Source organism: Protopterus annectens, chromosome 17.part0 (assembly GCF_019279795.1).
Source record: "Protopterus annectens isolate FY-2018-M chromosome 17.part0, PAN1.0, whole genome shotgun sequence".
Classification (NCBI taxonomy): Eukaryota; Metazoa; Chordata; order Ceratodontiformes; family Protopteridae; genus Protopterus; species Protopterus annectens.
Window position 1 is genome coordinate 252,389,407 of NC_056751.1, and position 24,121 is coordinate 252,413,527.

The 24,121-nt window shown below is 39.7% G+C and overlaps 1 protein-coding gene across 1 annotated transcript in view; it reads right to left on the bottom strand.

Annotated features, from left to right (window-relative positions):
- The window catches only part of TCP11L1 (t-complex 11 like 1), a 969,080-nt gene that overhangs the window by 511,410 nt on the left and 433,549 nt on the right, over positions 1–24,121 (bottom strand). Inside the window, exon 6 of the mRNA XM_044059530.1 lies at positions 14,579–14,715. Within this exon, the coding sequence (XP_043915465.1) occupies positions 14,579–14,715 (137 nt within the window). The remainder of the gene's footprint in view (positions 1–14,578; positions 14,716–24,121) is intronic.

Below are 24,121 nucleotides of genomic sequence, written 5' to 3' on the forward strand. Positions count from 1 at the left end.
CAGTAGGTGGAGAGGTATGCAGTGGTGGGTAGAGTACTTGGACTTGGTGGCAAACTTTGAGATTTTGCTGTAACAGGATTCCAGTTTAGAGGAGATAGAGGAAGATATGTTGATTAGCAGAGGGGCACCATACATCAGAGATGGTAGTAAGTAGGTAGTGGCGAAGTTCTGTCTTGTAGAAGGGGATGGAAAATGGGAGTTCCTGTACAGCATGCAAAGTTTCTGATGTGTTTTCTTAATGTTTAGCTGAATATGGGTGTCAGATTTGAGATGTTCATCAATAGTGACCCCAAGAAGTTTAGCAATAGGAACAACTTCAATAGTGGAGTTGGCATGGCTGATAATGTTGAAGGAGGTTTTGTCAAGAGGGTGAGATTTAGAGGGAGAGAACAGCAGAATTTTAGATATACTGGCATTTAGAGAGAGGTGATTTTGAAGCATCCAGTTCTCAGTGGTGGAAAATGCAGTTTGGGTTTTTGTTTGGAGTACTTGGAGGTTAGAAGCAGAGCAGACTAGAGTTGAGTCATCTACACATTGGACTATCTTGGTGTAAGGAATAGCTGTGTGGAAGTCATTAATAAAGATATTAAATAGCACTGGGCAGAGTATAGATCCTTGGGGGATCCAGTTGGGAGGAAGGTTGAGGTGCCAGTTTTCCATTTTATGACCTGAGATCTGTCAGAGAGGTATCTGCTGAACCACGCAAGGGTGTTGTGTGAGAGATTAAGATTAGCAAGATGGTTTAGGAGATGGGAATGGGAGACAGTATCAAAAGCCTTGGAGAGGTCAAGGAGGACTGTGGATACAAGTTCTCCAGAGTCACGGGCATGGTTTATTATGTCTGGGAAAGAGAGGAGAGCAGTTATTGTGCTATGGCCTGGACAAAATCCGTGTTGAGTTGGGGTGACGAGTTGGTTATTTGTATGGAATGGCATGAGTTGGAGGTGGATGCATTTCTCAAGTATTTTTGAAATAGGTGAGAAAATGGCTATGGGCCAGAAGTTGGAGATACTATTATTTTTGCCTCCTTTGTGGAGGAGTAGGATGAAGGCTGCACACCACAGTTTAGGAACATAAGATTCCTGTATGGATCTGTTAATGAGAATGCTAACGGGGATGGCAATGCCATTTGCTGTGAGTTTTAGAAAGAGTGAGAGGATGTTGTCAGGGACACTGGAGCCTGGCTTAAGGTTAGAGAGGAGTTTAGTTATATACGAGGTGGAAATGGGTTTGAGGTGAAAGATGGGAGATGAGAAAGGAATGGATGGTGGAGGAGAGGGTTTGAGTCGGGGGGGGGTTGTTGTTTGGGAAGGTCATGGTGAGTTCTGATATGGAGTTAATAAAGGAGCTGAATAGCATGGCTAGATCTGGGTCAGACTTGCTAGTGTCAGGGCAAGGACTGTTTTGGTACCAGGGTTGAGAAGAAAGTTGATTGATTTCCAGAACTGTTTGGGATTTTTGGAATGATTAGATTGAAGTTTGGTATAGTATGATTTTTTATCCTGTATAATATGTTTTTTGGCTAGGTTATGGAGTCGTTTATATTTAAGAAGGGTGTTTAGGTTCTTATTGCGATGGCAAAGTTTCTAGGTTTTGTCCCTTTGTTTCATAAGTATTTTGGTGTCTTTAGTAAGCAAAGGGGCAGAGTTGTTTTTTATACATTTTCACACAAGTTTGTGCTGAAATTGGGTGGGGTGGGGGGATTCACTGGCAGACATGTTGAAATAGCCAAATAAATCTTGACAGAGTTGTAAGACAGGCCATAGGATAGTAACTAACACAAATACAGACAACACAGAGAAACACTAACCCTGAATGGGTGTTGGCCATTATGTTGGCACCAACTAGGAAACCTTTTCCAATTGCTTATATATGATGTTCTAGTAGCATGTTTTCTTGCCTTCATTAGTATCTGCTGCAGAAAATAGGTACCTACAAGAAATTAAGACCCTATTATTCAGGCAATCAGTGGTAGTTGTTTGGGGTCAAGATGTATCAAACACCTCTGATCCTGTCAGTAAATCCAGTCAATGAGGAAACTTGTGGTAATTGCCCCTATCTAATTCCAAAAAAGGGAGAACACTGCTGCCTGGGCCAAAAGGTAGTCACCACAATTTATTTATTTTACATTTGTTTACCAGGAAAGTCAGACAGGGATAAGACCCATTTTCAGCGTAGGCCCAGGGAAAAAAGCTCCACATACAGAGATTTAAACAAAACTTATACAAGAAATTATACAAAAAATATACAAGACATATGGCACACCATAAATTATATTCTATGCTATTACAGCTGACATTTGTATTATACAATCATCTGATATAATTCCTTATTGTAGTGTAGACATTGTAGTTTCTCAAGTAAGCTGAGAAAGTGTTTGTAGGGGGGAAACTGGATAGAAAAGGATGCGGTTAGAGATTATCTAGACATGAGAGAGCACAGATTATGAAGTGGTCAGGGAAGAAGAAAAAGTATGACCATAACTATCAAAACTAGTTAGCCTTGAGTAGTACAGGAGCAAAGCCAGGTGTCATTAAGATAATTTTTAAGAATCTTTTTTAACTGACTGGCATTTGTGCTGCTTCTGATGCTGTGAGGTAGTGAATTCCACCTTGTTGCAACATGATGAGAAAATAGGGAGTTCCAGGCCATATTAGTGGGTTTGGAGACTTGCAGTAGAGATTTATTTGTTGAGTGAAGACTTTGGTTTGTGGCATGAGGCTGGAGAATATTTAGAAGGGCAGGATGTTTTTCATGTTGATATACTAGTTTGTGTGCCAAGGTTAATTGGTTATAGGATAGAAGTTGTGGAGTTCTAACCAGGAGAGTTTTTTTTAAAGGAGTGTCAGTGGTGGGTATGATGTGTGCAGTCAATTGCAAATTTAGCTATTTCATTGTAGCATGTTTCAGTTTTAATTAAATCAGTCTTTTTAAGGTTGGTGAGAATTGGGGAAGCATGCAGAAGTGTTGACAGGAGATGGGTTCTAACAATGGCAACCCTAGAGGTGTTAGATACTTTTTATTTCTGTAAAGAGTACACTTTTTTTGTGAACTTTGTGCTATATATGTAGGTCAAATCTTAGATTATCTATTATTACTCCTAGTAGTTTTGTTTGTGAATTGGCATTCATTTTAGTATTTTTCCTAGCTGTGATGTAGAAGGTGCTGGGGGGGTCTTGTGGGTTGGAAGATCATGAGTTTTGTTTTACTGGGGTTGTGTATGAGCTGATGGTTAGACAGCCATAGCTCGGTATCAGAGAATAATTTTTGTGTTACATCATGGAGGTGATGCAGGTTATTAGCAGCAGATATAAGTGTTGTGTCATCTGCATATTGCATAGATTAAGCCAGTGGGGGGGTAAGCACTATGGAGGCTGTTTGTAAAAATAGTGAAGAGTAGTGGCCCAAAAATTGAGCCTTAAGGTAGTCCTAGTGTGACGGGAAGAGGGAGGTGGGAATAGGACATTAAGCCATTTTACAGATCGTTACCGGTCCTGTACACAGCTTCGTAAACACTGAAGTGCAGAAGGACTGAGATTCAGTTTGGAGACTGTATCAAAGGCCTTGGACACGTCTAAAAAGACTGCAGAGAATATTTTACCATTGTTTAAACTGGTTGATGTTATTGGTGAAACTGAGAAGTGCAGTTATGGTACTAATGATGGGGCCTAAAACCATGCTGACATGTGCTAAAATATTGTTGAAGGTAAGATAATGAATCACTTGGGGTGGATACATCTTTCAAAGAGTTTACATAGTGGAGAGAGAGAATGGCGATCGGTCTATAGTTGGACAGCTCTGAGGAATTATTGCCTTTGTGTAAGGGGATAAAAGAGTGGGATTTTCCATATTGCTGGGACATGTTGTTCTACTACAGACCTGTTAATAAGGATCGACACTGGATAAGATATTTTTTATATTGACTGTATATACATATATATTGTAAATATATTTATTATTTATATTATTTATTTATTTTTACATTTGTATTTTCTTTTTGGGAAATCCACATAAAACTTCAGAAACACTCTGGAAATCAGTGGAAATGCTGGAAAAACATTCAGGAGAACATTCCTGTCTACGGGAAAAAAAAGTCATCTGTCTTCCAAGCCTTCTTTCACTGAGCCCTGGAGTACAACCTTGCCAGCCGACTATTCAGAAGAGGTCAATGGGTCTATTTGAGGAACTCCCCGCAGATGGATCAAATCTTATTAGACATCCTGATCTATACTGCTTACATGAGGGGTTTGCCCTGTCCTGCTCAACTGGTCTGCCACACAGTATTGCTCTGATAGGATGAAAAGATGCCTGTAGACAGACTGCGCTGTGAAGCTATATCACAAGCTAAAATGGTTAGTCTGCAAAGAGGTTACAACCTGGTTCTCCCCTGCTTGTTGATGTACCACATGACTGTGGAATTGTCTGAAACAACTTGAAGAGGTCCCAGAAACCAAAGATGATTCAGAGACTTGACAGCCTTAATCAGAGCAAATACCTCTTTTATATTTGAGTGGTTGCATCTGTCCTAGGTGTCCGATGCACCTTTCACTTATAACTCTTTTAAAACCACTCCCCAAGCAAAGTCCAAGGTGTCTGTAATGACTGACTGCTTTGGAACAGGGAGAAAGAAGGGGAGACCCAAATTTAGGGACATTTTCTATCCCCACCAAGTAATTTCACCTCTGACAAAACCCAGCACTAAAATTTGAAAATACAAAGGATTTTGGTGCTGCAACCAAAGAGACTTCAGATACTATTGTATGTTTCTCATGTGGACCCCTGCCAGGGTTATCATGAGAAACAAAGATGCCATGGGACCAGATATCCTGAGGAATTCCTCCCAATGACCAAAGTTTGAGTGGAAAACCTTAGAAATAGACATATTTTTTCCTGTGGAAGAAACTATCTTTGAACTGAGGTGTCTAGCTGACACCCCAGGAACATAATCTTGATTGAAAGAGTCAAAAAGCACCTTTGAATGTTCTTTTGGAATCCCAGGTTGTGTAAGAGATCTCTCACCCAAGTGAGAGATTCCTGACACTTTGTAAAAGACTCTGCAAAGATAACAAGTAGTCTAAATAAGGAAAAATATGGATACCCTGTAGCAAAGAGCTGTAAGTGGAGCTAGACACTTCGTGAACACATTTGGTGTAGCAGATAGTCCAAAGGTTAAGACACAGAACTGATAATGGAATCCTGACACACAAAACCTTAAGATACACTGGGAATATCGATGAAAAGGAATGTGATAAGCATCTTTTAAATCTAGTGCTACCAGGAAACTTCAATGAGGAAGAAGATGTTAGATTGTGAAGTGACATTATGAACTTATGCACTTTCACAAACAGGTTTAAGATCAGAACTGGCCTTCAAGCATCTTCATTCTTTGGCACTAAAAACATCGTTGAATAAAAAAACTATCTCAACTAGGGAAGCAAGAGAGAGTTCTATTACGCCTTGAAACACTATGTGATGAAAGACAGGTGGAAATAAGGGTCTGGTCTGGTTTATGAGGAATAACCCCCTGGAAAAGAGGAATTTCTTCTCACTGCAATCTGTAACCTCGATGAAGGATCTGTTGCCAAAAAGAAACGTGGAGGTTCAGAATTTCTGGAATGGAAAAGGGACTTGTAGGTTGGGAGGCAGGAACAAGGTCCCTTAAACAGTCTTACTGGGCTGTCCTTTTTTTTGTGGAGGGTGTCCTGAAACACCCTTGCCATTTTACCAAACTTCGATGAGGGGTTACAGAATCCCTTAGAACATCTGAAAAAGGAGGGCAGTAAAAAAATTAAGAGATTGTCTGAATTAACTTACCCCTTTCATCACACTATTTGATCACCTCTGTAGCAAAGGAACCAAAAAGTGAATCTCTACCAAAAAGAGAATTTAAAATCTGATTATTCATATCCTCTTGGGAGGCTTTGAGAACGCAACCAGGCCATAGCCCTGAAAGAAGTGTCAACAGAGTCGTACACACACTAAAAACAAATAGAAGTGACTAATACAATAGAACAATTTAAAGCAGATTTTTCCTCACAAGAAGAATTTGCAGACCAAACATTCCTCATATGTACACAATTAGTAAGAATAAACATTAACTTGTGAGCTTGACAATTCAAAATTCTGAAAATCAAAGCATACACAATTTTCCTGTACCCATCAATAATCTTCCCATCCTTATCAGAAAGAGCAGGATAGGAATTAATTCCTAGTAGTAGGAATAACTAAAGCTATAGCTGCTGGGTCAGGTTTGGGAAGAGTGTATGAAATCTTAAGACTGGAACTTTCTACAGTCTGACTTTTTTGGGGCAGCAGGTTGGCTATCAAGAAAATGGAAGCATGTCAATCCATTAAAGGCAATTTCAGCAAAAGGAAAAAGAAACGGAAACCAGTTCCCTGAAACTGTGTTTGATGAAAGTGGAGATTGCCTTTTTCTCCACTGTTGTGCGACCTTGGAGGTGGTATATATAATTCTGATGGGTCAGGGCTTACTCCCCTTGCAAACAAAACAGACACAATTTTCAATGTTCACTGAAGGCAGTTTCAGTGAATTGATTTTGGTTTATTTGTATTCATTGGGACTGCTTTTCATTGATCAACATGAATCTCAGGAAAATTACAGGCAGAGAAATACACATCCGCCAAAGCTGACATAACTGGAGGGATTGGTGAAGGTTCAGGAAGTTCCTCACACAATTTTCTGAGGGACTGAGCAACCTCAGTGCACACCCACTGAAAACAATGACACATTCTAGAAATAGTCTCAAAGAGAGAGGAACCCCCAAAGGGAGAATCATAAAATGAGCTCTCCTCTGAATCTGAATCAGAAAACGGAGGAGAAAAACCCTGTATCTAGCCCTTCATCTTCCTGTCCAGATTCAGAATCCTGATACTCTTCAGAAAAAGAGACAGTCTTATTTGTTCTACCAAAAATCACTTAAGAAGGATCAATAGCCTGAATTAAACCCTGAGCCAGACTCAGTAAACTACTCTAGTCTAAAGAAATTTGAGGAGCAGTACATACACATGCACGATTTTAATTTCTTTTTGATGGAAGAAAATGGGGCCAGCAATATTATAAACGCAGCGGCAGGTTCCCCAGGGATGGATATAAACATTCTAACAAAACATGGAATTCTTCTTGGTTTCCTCTCTCAGGAATGAGAACTGGTTCTCCCTTGCCCACTGAGGGGACTCCAGCAGCTGCAGAAGTGGCTAATCACTGGTCCATAGTGACTGCAGGTGCTACACCTGAGGGATCCAGCGAACAAGATGAGTGGTCTGTGGTATCACAAATGGCTATAGCAGTGTCACCTCCCTGCGTCCAAGGCAAATTGATAGTCTGCTGTAGTGGCAAAGGCTGTTTGCTTTACCTTTCTACTTTTGTGACTGGACAAAGGTCAAGCCAGAAATGGTGCCCGTTTCCCAGGGAAAGCAAACAGCAAAAGCTGATAAAAAGTATTCAAAAATCACTTTTTTCCCAATGCATATCACAGTAAAAAAAAAAGCAAACACTTAACCAGCCCCAAAAGTAAAATAAACACATTCTCCACTGAAAATTGGTTTTCAAATAACTTTAAACAACTTTTAAACTGCCAGGAAAAAAAGCGTTATCATTTATAAGTACAATACAGTTTCATAACAGTCAATTAATACACAGACTCTGAGCTTTGAAGTAGCTTTCCTCAACACAAAAGTGTTAATAAACACAATTTTTATAACTGAAGGTTCTTCCCCCAAAGGAAACTTATCTGCTCAGCAAACGAACAGCACAAACAGACCAATGATTCTCGAAAGCCTCAGAGAAGTGTACTCTTCTGGAGCAAGTAAGCTCTGAAGGGCTTGCTGCACAAACTTGTCATTTTAGCCAGCTCAGCTCCAGATGGCTTAACAGTTTTGGGCTTGTGGAAGGTGCCCTGAACCTTTGCAAGTTAGCTGGCTATTATAGACCACGCCACATATAACCCATATAACTTAGGCAGCAGTGATCAATATGAAGAACATCACTGGTTCTCCCTTCTTATGCACCTGGACTTCCTCAGACAGTGAGAACTACTTTTTGACCTGAAGTTTTTGCTTCTTTTTAACAGGAGTTTATGAAGTAGATGCATTTCTACCAGGAAAAACCTCCCTAGGGATAGGCACAGTTTTCTGGAATTTGAACATCTACTGTTATGGTACATTTAAACTGCACATCTATACTTTCCTTACCATTTCAGGTGTAGTACATATCCCTCTTGCTTTCACAGAAATAGAACTTCTCCCTTGCCGATTCCTTTCACTTTTAATGGTTGCTTATTCTTCCTAAAAAGAAAGTGATGTTCTTCATATTGATGATCACTGCAGCAGCCTTCAGCTGCAAGGGTTATATCCTGCTAAGGATAGAACAGACAAACAGTTTCCAAAGCTTTTAGGGTACTTGCCACATGCCCAAACCGTTGGTCAACTAGAAAAGATAAGTTCCCCTTAAGAGAGAAAAAAAAAACTTTCACTTTACTTTTTCTGACAGAAATTGTGCTTTTTCTGCAAAATAGTAAATTTAAAGTTAGGAACAAGTTTTTAGTGACTGCCATGACATGTGAATTGCGTTTGGAGCATCACTTTTTTTTTTTTTTTACTTTTGTGGTAAGAAGTTGTTAAAGAACGTATTTAAAACTTTTTCTGTGGTAAAAATTGTGTTATTTTACTTTTGGAGGTTGTGGAAAGTGTTTAAAGTGCTTCTTATTCTGTTTATACAGAGAAAAAGTTACTTATTTACTACTTACCTATTTTACAAACTCCTGCTGCCAGGCTTACCCGGGAAATGGGCATATTTTTTTCTGCATAAACATGGAACAACCTACAGGTTCCTTGGCTCTTTCTTCTTCCAGCTACAAAATTAAGATAATTATTAAACAGCCTTTGCCACTGTAGCAGGCTGTAAAGTGCCTTAGCTCCAGATGGGTGACTCTGCTGTGACCATTACTGATTCCTCAGACCATTTTTCCCCACTGGCTCCCAATAGTACAGTCCCTACAGGCAACAGGGGCTGGGGGTTAGGGTCATTTGCAGCTGTTGGAAGTGCCCTTGGCAGACAAGGGAGAGCCACTCTTGTTGGTTCTGGGAGAGGGGGCAAGGAATACCACTCTGCCTAGCCAGAATGCTATGCCTATCTCTAGGGAGGTTATTCCTGATAAAAGTGGGTCTACTTCATCATAAATCCCTGTCAAAAGACAAATAAAAAGGAAAAACTTCCAGTCAAAAAGTAGGACCCACTCTGTGAGGAAGTCCAGGGCCAGTACATAAGATGGGAGAACCAATGTTGTCTATGCCAAAAGCGTGCTACCAACAGTATATTTTGATAAGACTCTGGTAATCAGAGAAAAAGGGGGCTAAACATAAAGAAACATTTCCATTCATCTGTTTTCCACACTTGTTTGCAAGGAATCCTGGAACAGTAGTTCTGTAACTGTTGTGAAAAAAGACAAACAAATCTACCTGAACAGTTCTGGAGAGGTGGACAATCACCTGAAGACCTCTTGGTATAACATCCATTTCTGAGGGTCTGTCTTGGATCTGTTCAGGGAATCTGTAATCTTGTCCTGCTCTGATGGAATGTTTGTTGCTCAAAGGGATACACTGTATTGAATGGTCATCTCTCTGGCAATCATGGCTAGTTTGCACAGGCGGTAGGACCTACCTATTCTGTTTATGTAAAACACAGCCGTGGTGTTATCTGTTGTTGCTACCCTTAGTCCAGGCGTCCACAGCTGGTTCAATGCTCTTACTGCCTTTATCACAGCCATCAACTCTGAGGTTTGTGTTTTTCCTGAAAAAAGGATCCCAAACAGCTTGAACTTTGTTCCATTTAGAAACTGCCCCAAAGGCAAAGTTTGAGGGTTTTGTAATGACAGTCCTACCAAAGGCATTTCTTTCTGATGAAACTGAAGGTTGGAACAGGAAAGAATAGGGGATGTTGGTGATAAGACCAGACAGTTTATGAATCACTGAATCTTCTTCGCATGAAGTCTGGCCAGAGGAATGATGAGAAAAAACTACTGACATGTAACCTACAATTTTGACTTGCTGGGGAAGTGGAGTGGCGAGACAGATCTATGAAACAGAGTTGGCTTAAGACTCTCTGGAGGGAGATAATCTACCATGACAGAGGTGTCCTGAAGGCTTTCTAGAAAGGTTAACCTGTGAGATGGAAATGAGGATAATTTCTTTAGATTTAACTTAAAACCTAGATACTCAAAAACATTCATGGAGAGGAAAAAAGGCATGCCAGGATGTCTTGGACAGAATCTGCCAAGATTAGGCAATCTGCCTGTCAGAGATAAATGTGGATTCCCTGAAGTCTGCGGAAGGCAATGCATGGAGACAGGCATTTTGTGAATATTCTAAGCTGTGCAGAGACCAAAACAGCAAAGATGTAAATTAAAAGTGTAACCCCAGCAGAAACAATATTAAATAACACCTGTGGTCTTTGTGAATCTGGATGCGATGATATACATCCTTGAGGACAAGAGTGAACAAATAGCTGCGAGACTGAAGAGGTAAAAGGGATTGTAAATTTAACATTTTCAACTTCAGCACAACGAGGTGCTAAATGATCCAAGAAAGGTCCCCAGGTTAGGGGGGACAGGTTCTATGAAACTCTGTGATAACAGGTCAGTTAGAATCGGAGTCAACAAATGGGTCTGTTTTTTGGGGGGTGGAAAGAGGGATTCCTGATTGGACAGGAAGGAAGGCCCATCATAATATAGTCTTTTTGACTTAATTCTTAGTTACAAATAATCTGTTATTTGCTTCCAGATATGCTGGGAATGAGATTGCCTGCTATTTTGGGAGAGTGACCACAATTGGGACTAGAGGAAGGGAAAGAGGTCAACAGGTAATCAATCACTCTTTTTATGCAAAGAAGACCCTTGGGGACCACTTCTTTTTTTTTTGAGTCCCCTTGCAGCCTTCTTTTGTACTGTTGCCTAGTTGAATTTTGACTTGGCTTGAAAGGCTTCCTACGGAAGGGGCCAGGGCTTGAAGGATTGTTCCTGATACTTTGGGACTAGTGAAAGAAAAAGCTGTTTTACTCCCTGAATTACTTTATCTCTTTCCTGTAATCTTTTGATGACCTCTGCAGAACAACTTCCAAAATACATTATTATTTTAAGGAGGCACTGAATATTTGTGACTTGATGTCCTCTGAGGAAACTCTGCAGTTTGATGCTTCACCATATCAGTCTGACAACTGATTGCCCTGAAATCCAAATTGAAAGAAGCATGTACTTTCTTTCCATACCTATCAAAAGCCCTGCTGTCCCTCTCATTTTGGACAGGATTAGAAGAAGCCAAAGGCTTAGACCTACTATTCCTGTCTACAGAAATCACAGAATGTTCAGCAAATAGATTACTAAAGAGAAGTTTATGGGAATCCTGTACCTTATACATCCAGTAAGACTTCTTAGGTGCAGAAGGTTGCAGATCTGGATAAGTACAAGCTGAGTTAAAAGCATCCTCCAAGGCCTCTAGTACTGAAGGAATAGCTGGGGTTAGGGGTAATACAAATTTATGCTGTCATATCTTTTCTGCGCCTCGGATACCCCCCTTCCATCTGAAGAATTCGTTAGTGTTATTAACAAAGTCAGAAAATATATTTTTCAACAGGTGGAGCGAGAGATACATTTTACTTTGATTCAGCGGCTTAAGGAATAGGTTAAGAAAATTGTGAGGCATAATCAAGACCTTCTTCCTCAATGTCAGAGATTACCCCCTCTTCAGAAGGATCTCTTCCTGTAAGCATGTGAAAGCACAGGGATTGAAAACTGTTGTGACTACAAAGCTCTGTACAGACAGTCTTCTTGCGAACTCTTCAAACTGGAAGGAGTTGGATGAGGAAAGAGGTTTAGATTTTGGCTCTTTTTCTTGTGGCTCTCAAGTTTGATACCCTTAGATGAATCAGCGATCCAGACCTTCTTAAGCAATCCTGCTACCTCTTCTCTTACCAAAACCTGATGAACAATGTCCTCTACTTCAGTTATAATGAAGCAGAGTTTGCCTTTCTTAGCTGCAGCCTGGAGTCTGGTCTGACTGGAAGTGTGAATATCCTGAAACTTAGCAGCTTCTCATGCAGAAATTTCCAGGAAAAAAAAAAAAAAGCCATACTACGTTCCTATGGCCCAAAATTATAAAAGCTGAACAGTCCATACCAGATCACTGAAAACAGGTGGGACATCTGCAGCTTTTCAGTAACCTGTTGAAAAATTTCTCCTCTTTTTTGACTGAAAGAGGTAGTGCAATCTGTAGCCATGGATGCTTGAGCCAAGATGTCCAAACACTGATTTGCACAAAATAGTTTGACGGTATTAAGCCTACCAATAATCATTTTGGGCATGAAAGACTAAAAAATGTCACAAGACCAGATGTTGTGACTTTCCCTGAGGAAGAAAATGCAGGTCATGTGGGCAACCTTGTATGGTATCTACTGACTACATGCACATTTCCTCTTTTTGATAGACATCAGACTGATGGAATGCACTTTTTTTTTCCAAGAAAAAAGTAAAGAAAGCCCCCAATAGGGTATTTATCTGCCCACAAAACTTTAATTATAAAGAAACTGACACTGAAGACCCTGAGGAAACAAGATGTTTGGCTAAGCATGTCAGCAGAAAGAAAGTTCTGAAATTTGGTATCTGTATGTCGTACTTATGCCAGCATGCTCTCTTGCTTCAGCAGATGTATGGTGTGTGAGGAAAGCACCCAAAAGCTTTTGTATACTGGCTAGCTTTCTAGCATGAGCCCTATACTGATATCTAGAGGGAAGGATGTCACTGCCTTTAAAATCCAAGTTCAGGATATAGTGCATATAATGTAGGATAGAACTGAGGTGTTATCTACTTTTACTGGTGTTGGTATTTGTACTTGACTATGCATTGATGAAGGTTTCAGGGTACTGGCAATGGCTCAGTTACAACTTTATTGGTGCTTAAAAGTTTTGTGATACCCTGTTAATTATTTTGCCTGAGGTCTTCTCCTTTTCTCTTGAAGATATCTTCCAAGATCTTCCAGGTGAAACAATCCAAAAAGTTATAAATACTTTGTTGCACAATTTATTTTACCAGCATCAGGAGAAGGAACTTGGATTTGTGAAGACCTTCTCCCATTTTTTGCGAAGCTGCATTTCATTTCCCTGTAGTGGGAGTTTTTCCAAGGTGCATTACCATTACAGTGAAAAGATTACCTTATTTTATTTATTTATTTACCATGTTTTTATTTATTTACCTTGATTTCATTTCTTGCTATTAAGTATCTTCCACAATGGATGTACTGCTGTCTGATTTCCTTTTCTTAGCATTATGTGGCTTCCCCCCAACTTTGGCTTTTTTGCTAAAAGCAATTCAGTTCTTCTACATAAGAAAAAGCTTCTAAAATGTTCAACCTTTTTATTATTGTAATCTTATCAAATCTCTTACAGACTAGAAAGTGGTCAAAACTGTACAAATAATACCTACATGAATGAATGAATATCGAGCTATAATTTGTATACCACAATCTACTACAGTTATTAATTGTAATGACTGCCCCAGCGATGTCCAACTCATTAATGAAACACTGCTCACCTTAAAGAAAATGTTTCAAACACTTGTTAAATGGAAACTGTCCAGCAGCAATCAGCAAACTATTCATAAACAGAAAATGCAGAGATGCACCAAGCAGAGAACATGGCGCAGTATTTATATAAAGCTAATACTACTTACTGTTGGTAATGGGTCTATATTACATTTTCGAAAATTATGTAGAGTGAATCACTATAGGTCGACACCTAGTGATCGATCTACGAAATAATCAAAAATCTAAAAAAAATAAATAAAAACACAGAAACAAAGTAAAGGGTGTAGGCACTTCAGTGCAATACAGTGTGGAAACGGAAGATTTCAGTTTCCTACACTGTAGCTCGATCTTAGAGTTGGGTATATTTAAGTAGCGGGGGGTGTGGTGGGCACAGCCCCCCCACGTGGGGGGTGCAGGGGGGCTTGCCCCCTGCGTACACCCTTTACTTTATGTTTCTGTGTTTTTATTTATTTATTTATTTTTTTTTTTGATTATTTCGTAGATCGATCACTAGGTGTCGACCTATAGGGATTCGCTCTACGGAATTTTCGAAAATCTAATACAGACCCGATAAAACATCAGCATAATAAGGAGACTGACCCTGTACAGATGAACATTTGAATGCTGGATAACAGGGCAGCAGTACAAGTAGCATTCCAAGTAGAAACCAAAATCATAGGCATCATACCTACACAAGTTCTCCTAAATGAAAACCCCTAAAATTACCTTGATAACACGACAATTGGAACATGTTAAAAAAAAAAACAAAAAAAGAAAAACAATGACAGCACTGAAGAAGACTCAAAAGTTTCAAAGAAAAAAAACAACACAAAGACACGAGTTAAATTGCTAGTTCAGAAACAAAGACTGACAAACTAACTGCTCTACTTTGTTTGCATTTAAGAATGCACAAATGAAAGAGCAGACACAAACAGCCTACTTTACTAAGGAAGCAATAATAAATCCAAGAAAACTTTTATGCACTCACTTGGCTGTTTATCAAGAAACTCTTGAAAGTTTTTCCTCTCGTATTCGACAGACTGCTGCATCAAATGAGGCCGAATGCTACTCACTGCAAAATTCACCATGTCCATTTTCATAAGGTCTAGCACTTTAAAAATTTCCCTACAAGAACAAAATAAATATTAAAGGACATAATTCAACACTAACCTCAGATACAAATAATTAAAAAGTCTATAAACTACTGGATCAACTGATTAGTTTTCAGTAGGTATACTGTCCAATGTTTAGAGTTTTATTGAGTAAACAAAAATTACCAGTAAAATGACATCAATCTCCAAATTCTTCTAAAACAGTGCAACCATTCCATTCTATCTGGTCTCAAAATTTCTGATTTTACTAAATGCCCTTCTCACTCTGCCCTTGTATTAATCCCCCCCATACAACGCCTTACCTTAGCTTCAAATGCTACTTTAAAAAATAATGAGTCTGCATGACATTTTAGTTCTGAGCAAACCAAAGAATCTTTATAAAAATATTACATAAATAAAATAATATAGAAAACAAAAATATACATGTATCGTAAAACACCTAGGGCCTATAGTGTCCTCCAAAGTAGGTAAAACAGAACCTTTGGACACGGTGGTGTACAAGGTATTGAAACCCATTGTTTAAAACATTAAATCCTATGTTAAAGATTCATGGGATCTTTTACATTATTTAAGAAAGAGTTTCAAGGTGATAAAACATTTTTGTTTGTAGCTGATGCAATTAGTTTATACACATGTATTCCACAAGAACAAAGTGTTGAATTTGTGAGATTATATCTAGCAAAACAGTCAATTTTGACTACTAATGACATCATTACAGTTTGTTTTCCTTCAGATATTTTTAAAAATATATATATTTTTTAACAACGATTATTACTACTAACTAACAGGATTGGCTGTAATGGTCCCATCATTTGCCAACATTGTTCTAGGCGATTGGGAAATTGATTTCTTATATAAATTACCTTTGGAAAAAATGTTAGTTCTTTTAAGCGATTAGTTGATTTAATTTTCATTTGGAAATGGAATGAAATAGAATTTGAAGAATTTATTTCAAGTCTAAATTCCAGTACTGAATTTTTAAATTTCACACTTGGTAGCAAAGATAGCAAGATTATTTTCTTGATATTACCTTGACTACAGATGTTACAAAGTTTTTTTCTGGTGTATTTCCTAAACCCACTTTTGTTAACAACTACAAACACTACACTAATGGACATCTACTTAATATGAAAACAATAATCCTGGAGATTCAATAAACTCCATGTAGGCTTAACACGAAGCCTGCACAGAGTTTACATGTTTGTACTGTCAGCAGCAACGCTAATTGCATACGCATGCTGTGCACCGTGTTTAATGTGTAAATAACCACGGTTTCATAGCTAGCAACATTGTTGCCAGTTAGGAAACCATGTAAAGCAACATGGACAGCAGCAGACATGTAAACCTGTTTACCTACGGGTAAGCTAGGCCTGATTGTTTGCCTGAAATGTCATAATGATTGCCAGGGTTATTAATAAAGCAATATATACATTTCTAACACATTACATGTGCAGAATCTTGTGGAAACCTGTTTCAGGCATAATACACAATTAACAAAAGTTGTGTAAATGATCAGTAAGGGTACACAGACTGCATTATAAGTTAAGTCAGGGGAAGTGTGTGTATTGAACAGGGACACACACATGAATTATAGGAATGCACACAAGGAAAGAGGACAGATGAAACAGGGTAGTGTACAGCAGATGAGGGCATGTCAATGAAGACAGCTGCAGCATGAACACTAATCACATATTGGCATGATACAGTACGGAATGCACAGTGAATGTATATGTAGAATGTACCATCACACAGGATGATGCCAAATATTATACACAAAAAATGATAGACTTCAACTGGCTTAGCTTCTGGTGTCAATTCAGGGGGATCCAGCATCTCTCAGCCTGTGATGAGGTGGTCAACAGGGCATGCTGCTTTGCCAGAGATGGTGTACACCTGTGCCCTCTAGGCTGTCAGATATTCGTAAAGGCGCCTGCCTCCCCCATAGTGCCTTTTTTAGGCAATGCCACAGCAACAAAAGTTCTGACGTAAAAAATCCACTGGATGCAAAGTCAAGGTTCTGCTGCTTAATGCTACGAGTCTAACGTGAGGCTGCACCAAAGGAAATTGCCAACCTGCTAGCAGACAGATTCGTCACAAACTTCACCTCCCTAGCCTCATAGGCCATACCACAAAGCATACATGATAACAGTCCTCTGCCTAGTATCTCTAAACAAAGTCATATCTGCACTCTCCCAGGCTAAAAACATGGCCTAAATAGTACCAGATAACATCCCAGGTTGCTTACTAAATAATCTAAAACAGGACCTAGCAGGCTCACCTGGCGTTCTCTTTAACCATAGCCTGAGACCTGGCTTTGATCCAGCGGAGTGGAACACAGCAACAGTAATCCCCCTATAGACTCATAAGTCTAACCAGTCTCACCTACAAGGACCATGAAAAAGAATCATTATAGACTTTGTCAACAAGGACATAGCTGACTTTCAAACTCTAGACCCAACCCAATTTGGCTTTGTTAAGGGTAGATCATGCTTATTAAACCTAGTAGACTTCTTCAAAAAAATCACCAAAGACCTGGATGAAGGTAAGACATTGAATACTGCTTCTCTTGACCTGGCCAAGGCTTTTGACACAATCCCCCATTCAAGTACCATTGAGAAACTCTCCTGGCTAGGGATTAACCCTTATGTCACCAGATGGGTACCAGATTGCCTCACTGACCAAACACATATTGTCAAAGTTGGTGACTCAACCTCTCCCAGTACAGCAGTCACCAGTGGCGTACCACAGGGATCTGTACCGGGCCCCTTACTGTTCGGAATCTATTTCTTGGAAGTCCAGGCATAAGTAGATGGCCTCTGGCTTACCAAGTTTGCTGATGATTGCAAACTGAGTCCCCCAATGATGTTAACATATTACAGAAGGGGCTAACAAAGTCTAATGACTGGTATCAAAGCCACGGTCTACAAATAAATACAAAAAAGTGCCATTATTGTTGTCTTTGGCAGCACAGACCGATTCTGCGAATTATGTCCACCTAGTAAAGACAATTGGGGCTACTTGGGGTGAACATGGCTAGGCTTGTAAGAGCTGTAGGGCCACTAGCTTAGTAACCTCCTATGAAACTATGAACCTATGTCAACAGTTCTCAGGGGACATATTACCACAGCTGTTGTAGGAGTATGTAATGCAATGGCAGCAATGGGCATCAAGACATTAGCTCACATCACAGACTGTAATACCCTCTTGTAGCCATACTGTAAATCCACACCTCAGTAAAGCAAATCAATGACAACACTGACATGTCAACAGTTCATAGTGTCATAGGACATTATTAAGCTAATGCCCATCAAAACATGAAATCCTATATTATACCATGTAATAATAAATCCCTATACCTATATTAAGGAAGGCAAAAAGACTGTTGTGTGTATGTGCATATTTGTTGGATTGCATTACATCTTGCCACTGTCCATATTGGATATGTGCACCACACCATGACAGACTTAGCAATCACACATGCAGTGGTCTAGAGATGGCTTGCATAGGCTCATGGACGGACTCTGCTTCATGATGAGTGCATGCATATTTCACATGAGGACATCCTCTACTCCTCTGCAGGAAGGATGTCATGCGGCCAGAGGAAAAAGGATGCATGGGGCTATGTGAAAGACACAAGTCGTACTGAAATGAAGAGCTATTTCAAAGATCACAAAATGACCACAATGTACCACCAAGCCACAGACACAAAGCAGTACACTAGGCCTGATTTGAACATTACACTGGTCTAGGTAAAGAATAAAAATGCCATGCAATGTTGCATCATTACATATGTCTGACTATAATACTGTCATGTTGCATTTTAAACACCCATGTTGCCTGTTGTCAGATTAGAACACCTATATGTGTAGATAAAGTAAGCTTGCAAACACAGGAGTTAATGTTACTGCCACAGCACAGGATTGTCTTGAGTATTGCCAAAGTGCATGTTATACAGGATGACATCATCACTGTATGCTACAATAATATGTTCAGAAGATTTGACTCAGGATCACAGGAGATTACTAGGCTATCAACACAGAAGTCAATTCAAGCCTAGCAGTTTCATCCCAATATAATACCATAACACCACAGAAATGTTAGTTAATTCCCAAGATGGCGTTTAGTAATGGCTGCCTGTGTCCAAGAAGGTTGTGGGCACTATTACCAGTAAGAATTTATGCTGTGTGCCCCATCCACTCGTCCATGTTCCTCTTGAACAGTGTCATAGAGGTGCTATTTTTCACAAGAGGTAGCCTATTCCAAATACGCAACAGACAGTGGGAGATAAATCTGTCACTCCAGTATGCCCTATTTAAGTCACATACCATACATAGGTCTTGAAATGGGTAGCCCTAGTCCCGTTTAATTTATTTATATGCAGCAAGTTCATTAGGTTTGGGTCTGAGATTGCTCTGTAAACCAGGCATAAGTCTCCCCTAAGAAGTCTATATGATATAGAGTATAGTGACAGGGATTTTAGTCTATTTGTATATGGCACGTGCTGGAGTCCCTTGATCTTCTTAGTAAGAAACCTCTGAGGTCTCTCTAACTGCTTCAGGTGCTTTGTATGATGCATGCCGAACGGGGCATTATACTCAATTATAGGCTGTATTAGTGCCAAGTGTAGCGTGGTTATAACCTCTTTTGCTCTTCAGGTGATGCCTTTACTAATCAAGTGTACAAAATAGAAAGCCTTCCCTACCACAGTAGGCACATGGTGGTCGAAGTTAAGGTTGCAGTCAACTTGTGATCTCAGGTCCCTTACCATTTTGTGGGTACTTAGGATACTGTTGTTGATTTGATAGTGTGAAGGGACATTGTTTATGCAGACAGGAATGATGATGCATTTCTTTGCATTCAGTTTGAGACTGTGACAAAGATACCAGTCATTGGTTTGCGCAATACTCTCCTGGAGTAGAGTGACATAATTTGGGGATTCAATGATTGCACCCAGTTTGCAGTCATCTGCAAACTTAGTTAGCCCCTTAGTTTTGACCTGAACTTCTGAGAATACCACCAAACAGCAGAGGGGTCCAGCACCGACTCCTGTGGCACCCCGCTGGTAAGAGATCTGCTGGCTGATATGTAGTCACCCACTTTGTTAGTGTGTGCCTGGTTTGTGAGCCAGTTGGCAACCCGGCTTACAATGAAGGGGTTTACATCCAGTTTGCTAAGTTTATCGGTAATGCCTCAGTGTGGGATTGTGTTGAAAACCTTTGCCAAGGCAAGGCATACTGTGTGCACAGATCTGCCCTCATCAATAGCCCTGGTCACATTTTCAAAAAAATCCACCAGATTTGACAGGCAGGATCTACCCTTGACACCGAACTGGGTAGGATCCAGGTATTGCTAGCTATGCCAGGAGAAGCTGGGCAGTGGATGAGTAACATATGCTAGGTGGAATAGAGTAAAGAATTATATTTTATTTGAATATCAAACTAATTTGTACAGATGCCTGTGTTGAAAATGTATGTGTAAAGTTGCTTGTGTTAAAAAACTGTTGATATTCATATATTGTAACAGAAGATAATGGAAGAGAAGAGGTTAATCTCAATCCACCTGACTTTAAAAAATTGTAAGAAATTAAATTATTTTATTTAGGCCATAAAGACTGAATCTTACAGTTCTCAATTACAGCCAGGCACAAAAAGTCTGTACGAGGAAGTTTCCGGCATTGTCACTGGGGTGAACTAACTGCTAATCTGGAAGGGTGAAGGTCTGAAATTGTTTTATGACATCCAGCAGCTGCAAAAGATCTTAGCAAGTGTGTGTGTGTGTGTGTGTGTGTGTGTGTGTTTTACTGACACACAGGTACTAAATCCTGGTAGTTTCTAGTAATGAGGGGTTGCATGGGAATCAGAAATCAGATAACCAGATGTATGTTACGTCAGTCTGTAATCCATCATTAAAAATAATGTTTAATACTAGTTGAGACTGAAATCTCAGAGCAGCTTTTGTAACCTGACAAAGGACTCTCACTTACTTCATCTTGCTTTGCTCTAGTAAGTAACGACAGAATAATAATTATTTAGATCATGCAGGAAAATATAGTGACATTAGTTAAGTATTGTTTTTCTGTAACTGTGTGAACCTGTCCGTGTTATTTTTAATATTTCCTGTGATTGAAACTCTGGTGTTTACTGTAAACAGTTATTTAGCATTTTCATGTTCTTTTAATATTTATTATTAAGTATATTATTACTTTTCATTGTGGCTGGCCATTTAGATAACATTTTAACCTTTGAGAATACTAATATCTATTGGTGACACTCCTGAAAGCCTGGCTGTTTGGTCAACATTACCATTTCTATTAATATTAATTTCACTCAGTATAATTAGGTACCCTTGGAAGAGCCTTAGAGTAGCTGGCTCTAGTAATGCTGTGCCAGCCCTTCTCGTGTGTGTGTGTGTGTGTGTGTGTGTGTGTGTGTGTGTGTGTGTGTGTGTGTGTGTGTAGGCTTCTTGGAGAAGCACTGATTTCACAGAGTGGGTGCTGCAGGACTTGTCTTGGACACTCAGCTGAAGACTCAACCCTACGTCTGTGCCAGTAGGGAGTCATACTGGGAATCGAGACAGATAAAGAAACCTAGATCCCAAACTGAGTGTGTTCCCATGTGTGTTCTTAAGGGAAATTGTGGTTGATGCAGACAGCTGCATCTGGAAATACTGGGTGCATACATTTTTGCTCCAAGTGAATGTCCCTCTCTAGTGCCAGTGGTGAGGATTCAGGTTCCTTGATTACTTGCCCAGAGTGGGGCAAATCGCATATTGGTGAGCAGTGGTGTGAATATTAATTGAACTTCTGTAGCCTGTAAGCAATTGTCACTAAAGGTGTGCCCTCTCAGGAGCCACAAGCCAAACATTCAGAGTTTCATTTTACAACAGTTTTATTTACTTTTTTGGTAGTTTAGCTTAGTCAGGAAAGTTAACAAGGAATAAGTTGCCCAAGACGTGCAAAGCCAAAGGAATTGCGCATTCCAACCTGACTAAAGAGAAAATTATTTCAGCCTTAGTCGCAGCTCAGACCAGCAACAAGAAGGATAACCAGTCTGGTGATGGGAATTGTATTCCTCAAACAGGTCAGTTCATCTTTTGAATTGTACTGCCATAAATTATCCTCCTTCAATACTGAATCATTTAATTCTAAACTGGCATCCATTAACTGGTCCTTCCTTCACCACCCTCCCCTTGATGAAGCTGTTGAAAAATTCAACCAGATTTTCCTTGACATCTTAGACTCGCTTGTTCCCCAAAGAAAAATCAGGATAAAAGCTACCTATGCACCTTGGCTATCTAAAGAAACCTGCTCCCTCATGCACAAAAGGGATAGTATCTCAAAAACCTGGCAAAAAAACAAGTCTCCTTCCCTTCTACAAAATTACAAGGAAATCAGAAACCTTACAAAAAATTGAATCTACCAGGACAAAAAAAACTTTGATAATACAGCACAAACTAACCACCTCTCCAACCCTAAATAATTTTGATCCACTATCAATATCCTTAACCCTGGTAACCCTGCAACCCCTAATCCTTTCCCTAACATACCACTGGAGACTGTCACGTTACTTAGTAACTACTTCATAGACACCATCCGTAAATTAACCCACTCGGACCATAACTCATTCCCCCACACTCTTCCACCTCTCCTACTCATAATAAAAACACTTTCCCCCTTAAATCTGTCCCCACCGCCTATATAAAAATCTCTTCTTCATTAACTTAAACCTTGCTCGCCATCTAATGATAAACTACTCCACCTTTCTCAAGCTTGCTGCAGATTCCATCGCCTTCCCTATTTCTATTCTAATAAACAGATCAGTTCAAGAAGGTACAGTTTCAAACATCTGGAAATCTTTCTACGCTATACCACTGCACAAAGAAGGTAACTCCACTGACTCTCTTACTTTATACCAATAATCATCCTACCACCACTCACTAAAATTCTTGAAAAGTGCATCCACTCTCAATTGCTTAAATACCTAATTCAGAAAAACATCTTAACCCCTACTCAACACGACATTCGGCCAAATCACAGTACTGCTACTGCCCTCTTATCTTTTATTCATTACAGTTGCTGAGGCCAAAGATAATAACCAACTTCTGCCCTGTCTTTTCTTTGATCTATCCACAGCATTTGATACAGCATCACACTCTAAACTACTAACAAAACTAACTGATCTTAACCTCTCTCTTCCCACTTTGCAGTGTTTCTCCAGCTACCATACTAATAGACTTCAATCTGTCTGATGGCTCACCTCCTGCTCCCCCCTTCTTGCCAGTGTAAAAAGGGATTTTACAGGGTTCTATCCTAAGACTCCTTCTATTCAATATCTTTACCAACTACCTCCACACTACCTGCAGCCACTCAACTGTTATCCAATACGGGGATGACTCAACCCTCATCACCACCTCTGACAACATGGCACATCTCCACTCATACAAAACACATTCTTCGCTGTAGATAAATGGCTTAATGAAAACCAGCTTATCCTGAACCCTAAAAAAACTAAACTCTTACTCTTCCTGCCAAATTCACTCTCATATCACAAACCAACCTTTTCCATCTCTTCTCTAAACACAATTATCAGGGTAGATCCACATACTAAACTCCTGGGCACCATAATAGATGACCAACTAAAATTTGATCTGCATATTCAACAGTGCATCATCAAAAACTGGGACTACTGTACCGGAAAAAAAAAATCCTTACCCCAGAAGCCAAACTATCCTTAGCCAGGGCCGTCCTCCTGCCATGCCTTCTCTATGCTGCACCCATCCTTATAAACTTACAATCCAAATTAACCCCCCAACTCAAACATATAATAAAACTGCCAGATTCACAACAAACCAACCTTACAAATCACACCATTCCATTACAAAAACTGCAATGGCCTGAATCCCCCCCCCATCAACTGCTTATCTCACAACTATAAATCGCGCACTCCATCCTATACAAACCTACCGCCTGCCCCACCCTCTCCTCCCTTGTTTCCTTCTACACCCACACTAAATCCCCCAGAAACTCTGACATACATAAACCCAACAAAAACATTGGTAAATTACTTTACGATACGTCTTTAGCCTGAAACAAACTTCCTAATTCTGTTACAAACATCTCAAACTCAAATCTAGTCAAAAACAACTAAAACTTTTTCTCTTAAGCTCATGGATCTGCACTTGCCAGGAACCTACATGAATCCATTTCATCACTCTGACCTTTCTCTCTCTTCCCTTAATCTCAATTCTCTTCCTCTCCAATAACTTTTTCTCTACTCTTCTTATGAATTTGCCTTCTCTCAACTTTGAGTAGTTAAACCAATGTAGTACTGTGACTACTATGCAGCCACAATTAAAAACAACGTAATTATGTTTGTAGATGTGGACACTCTTATGGTACATTGACTCCTAGCTGCCTTTAT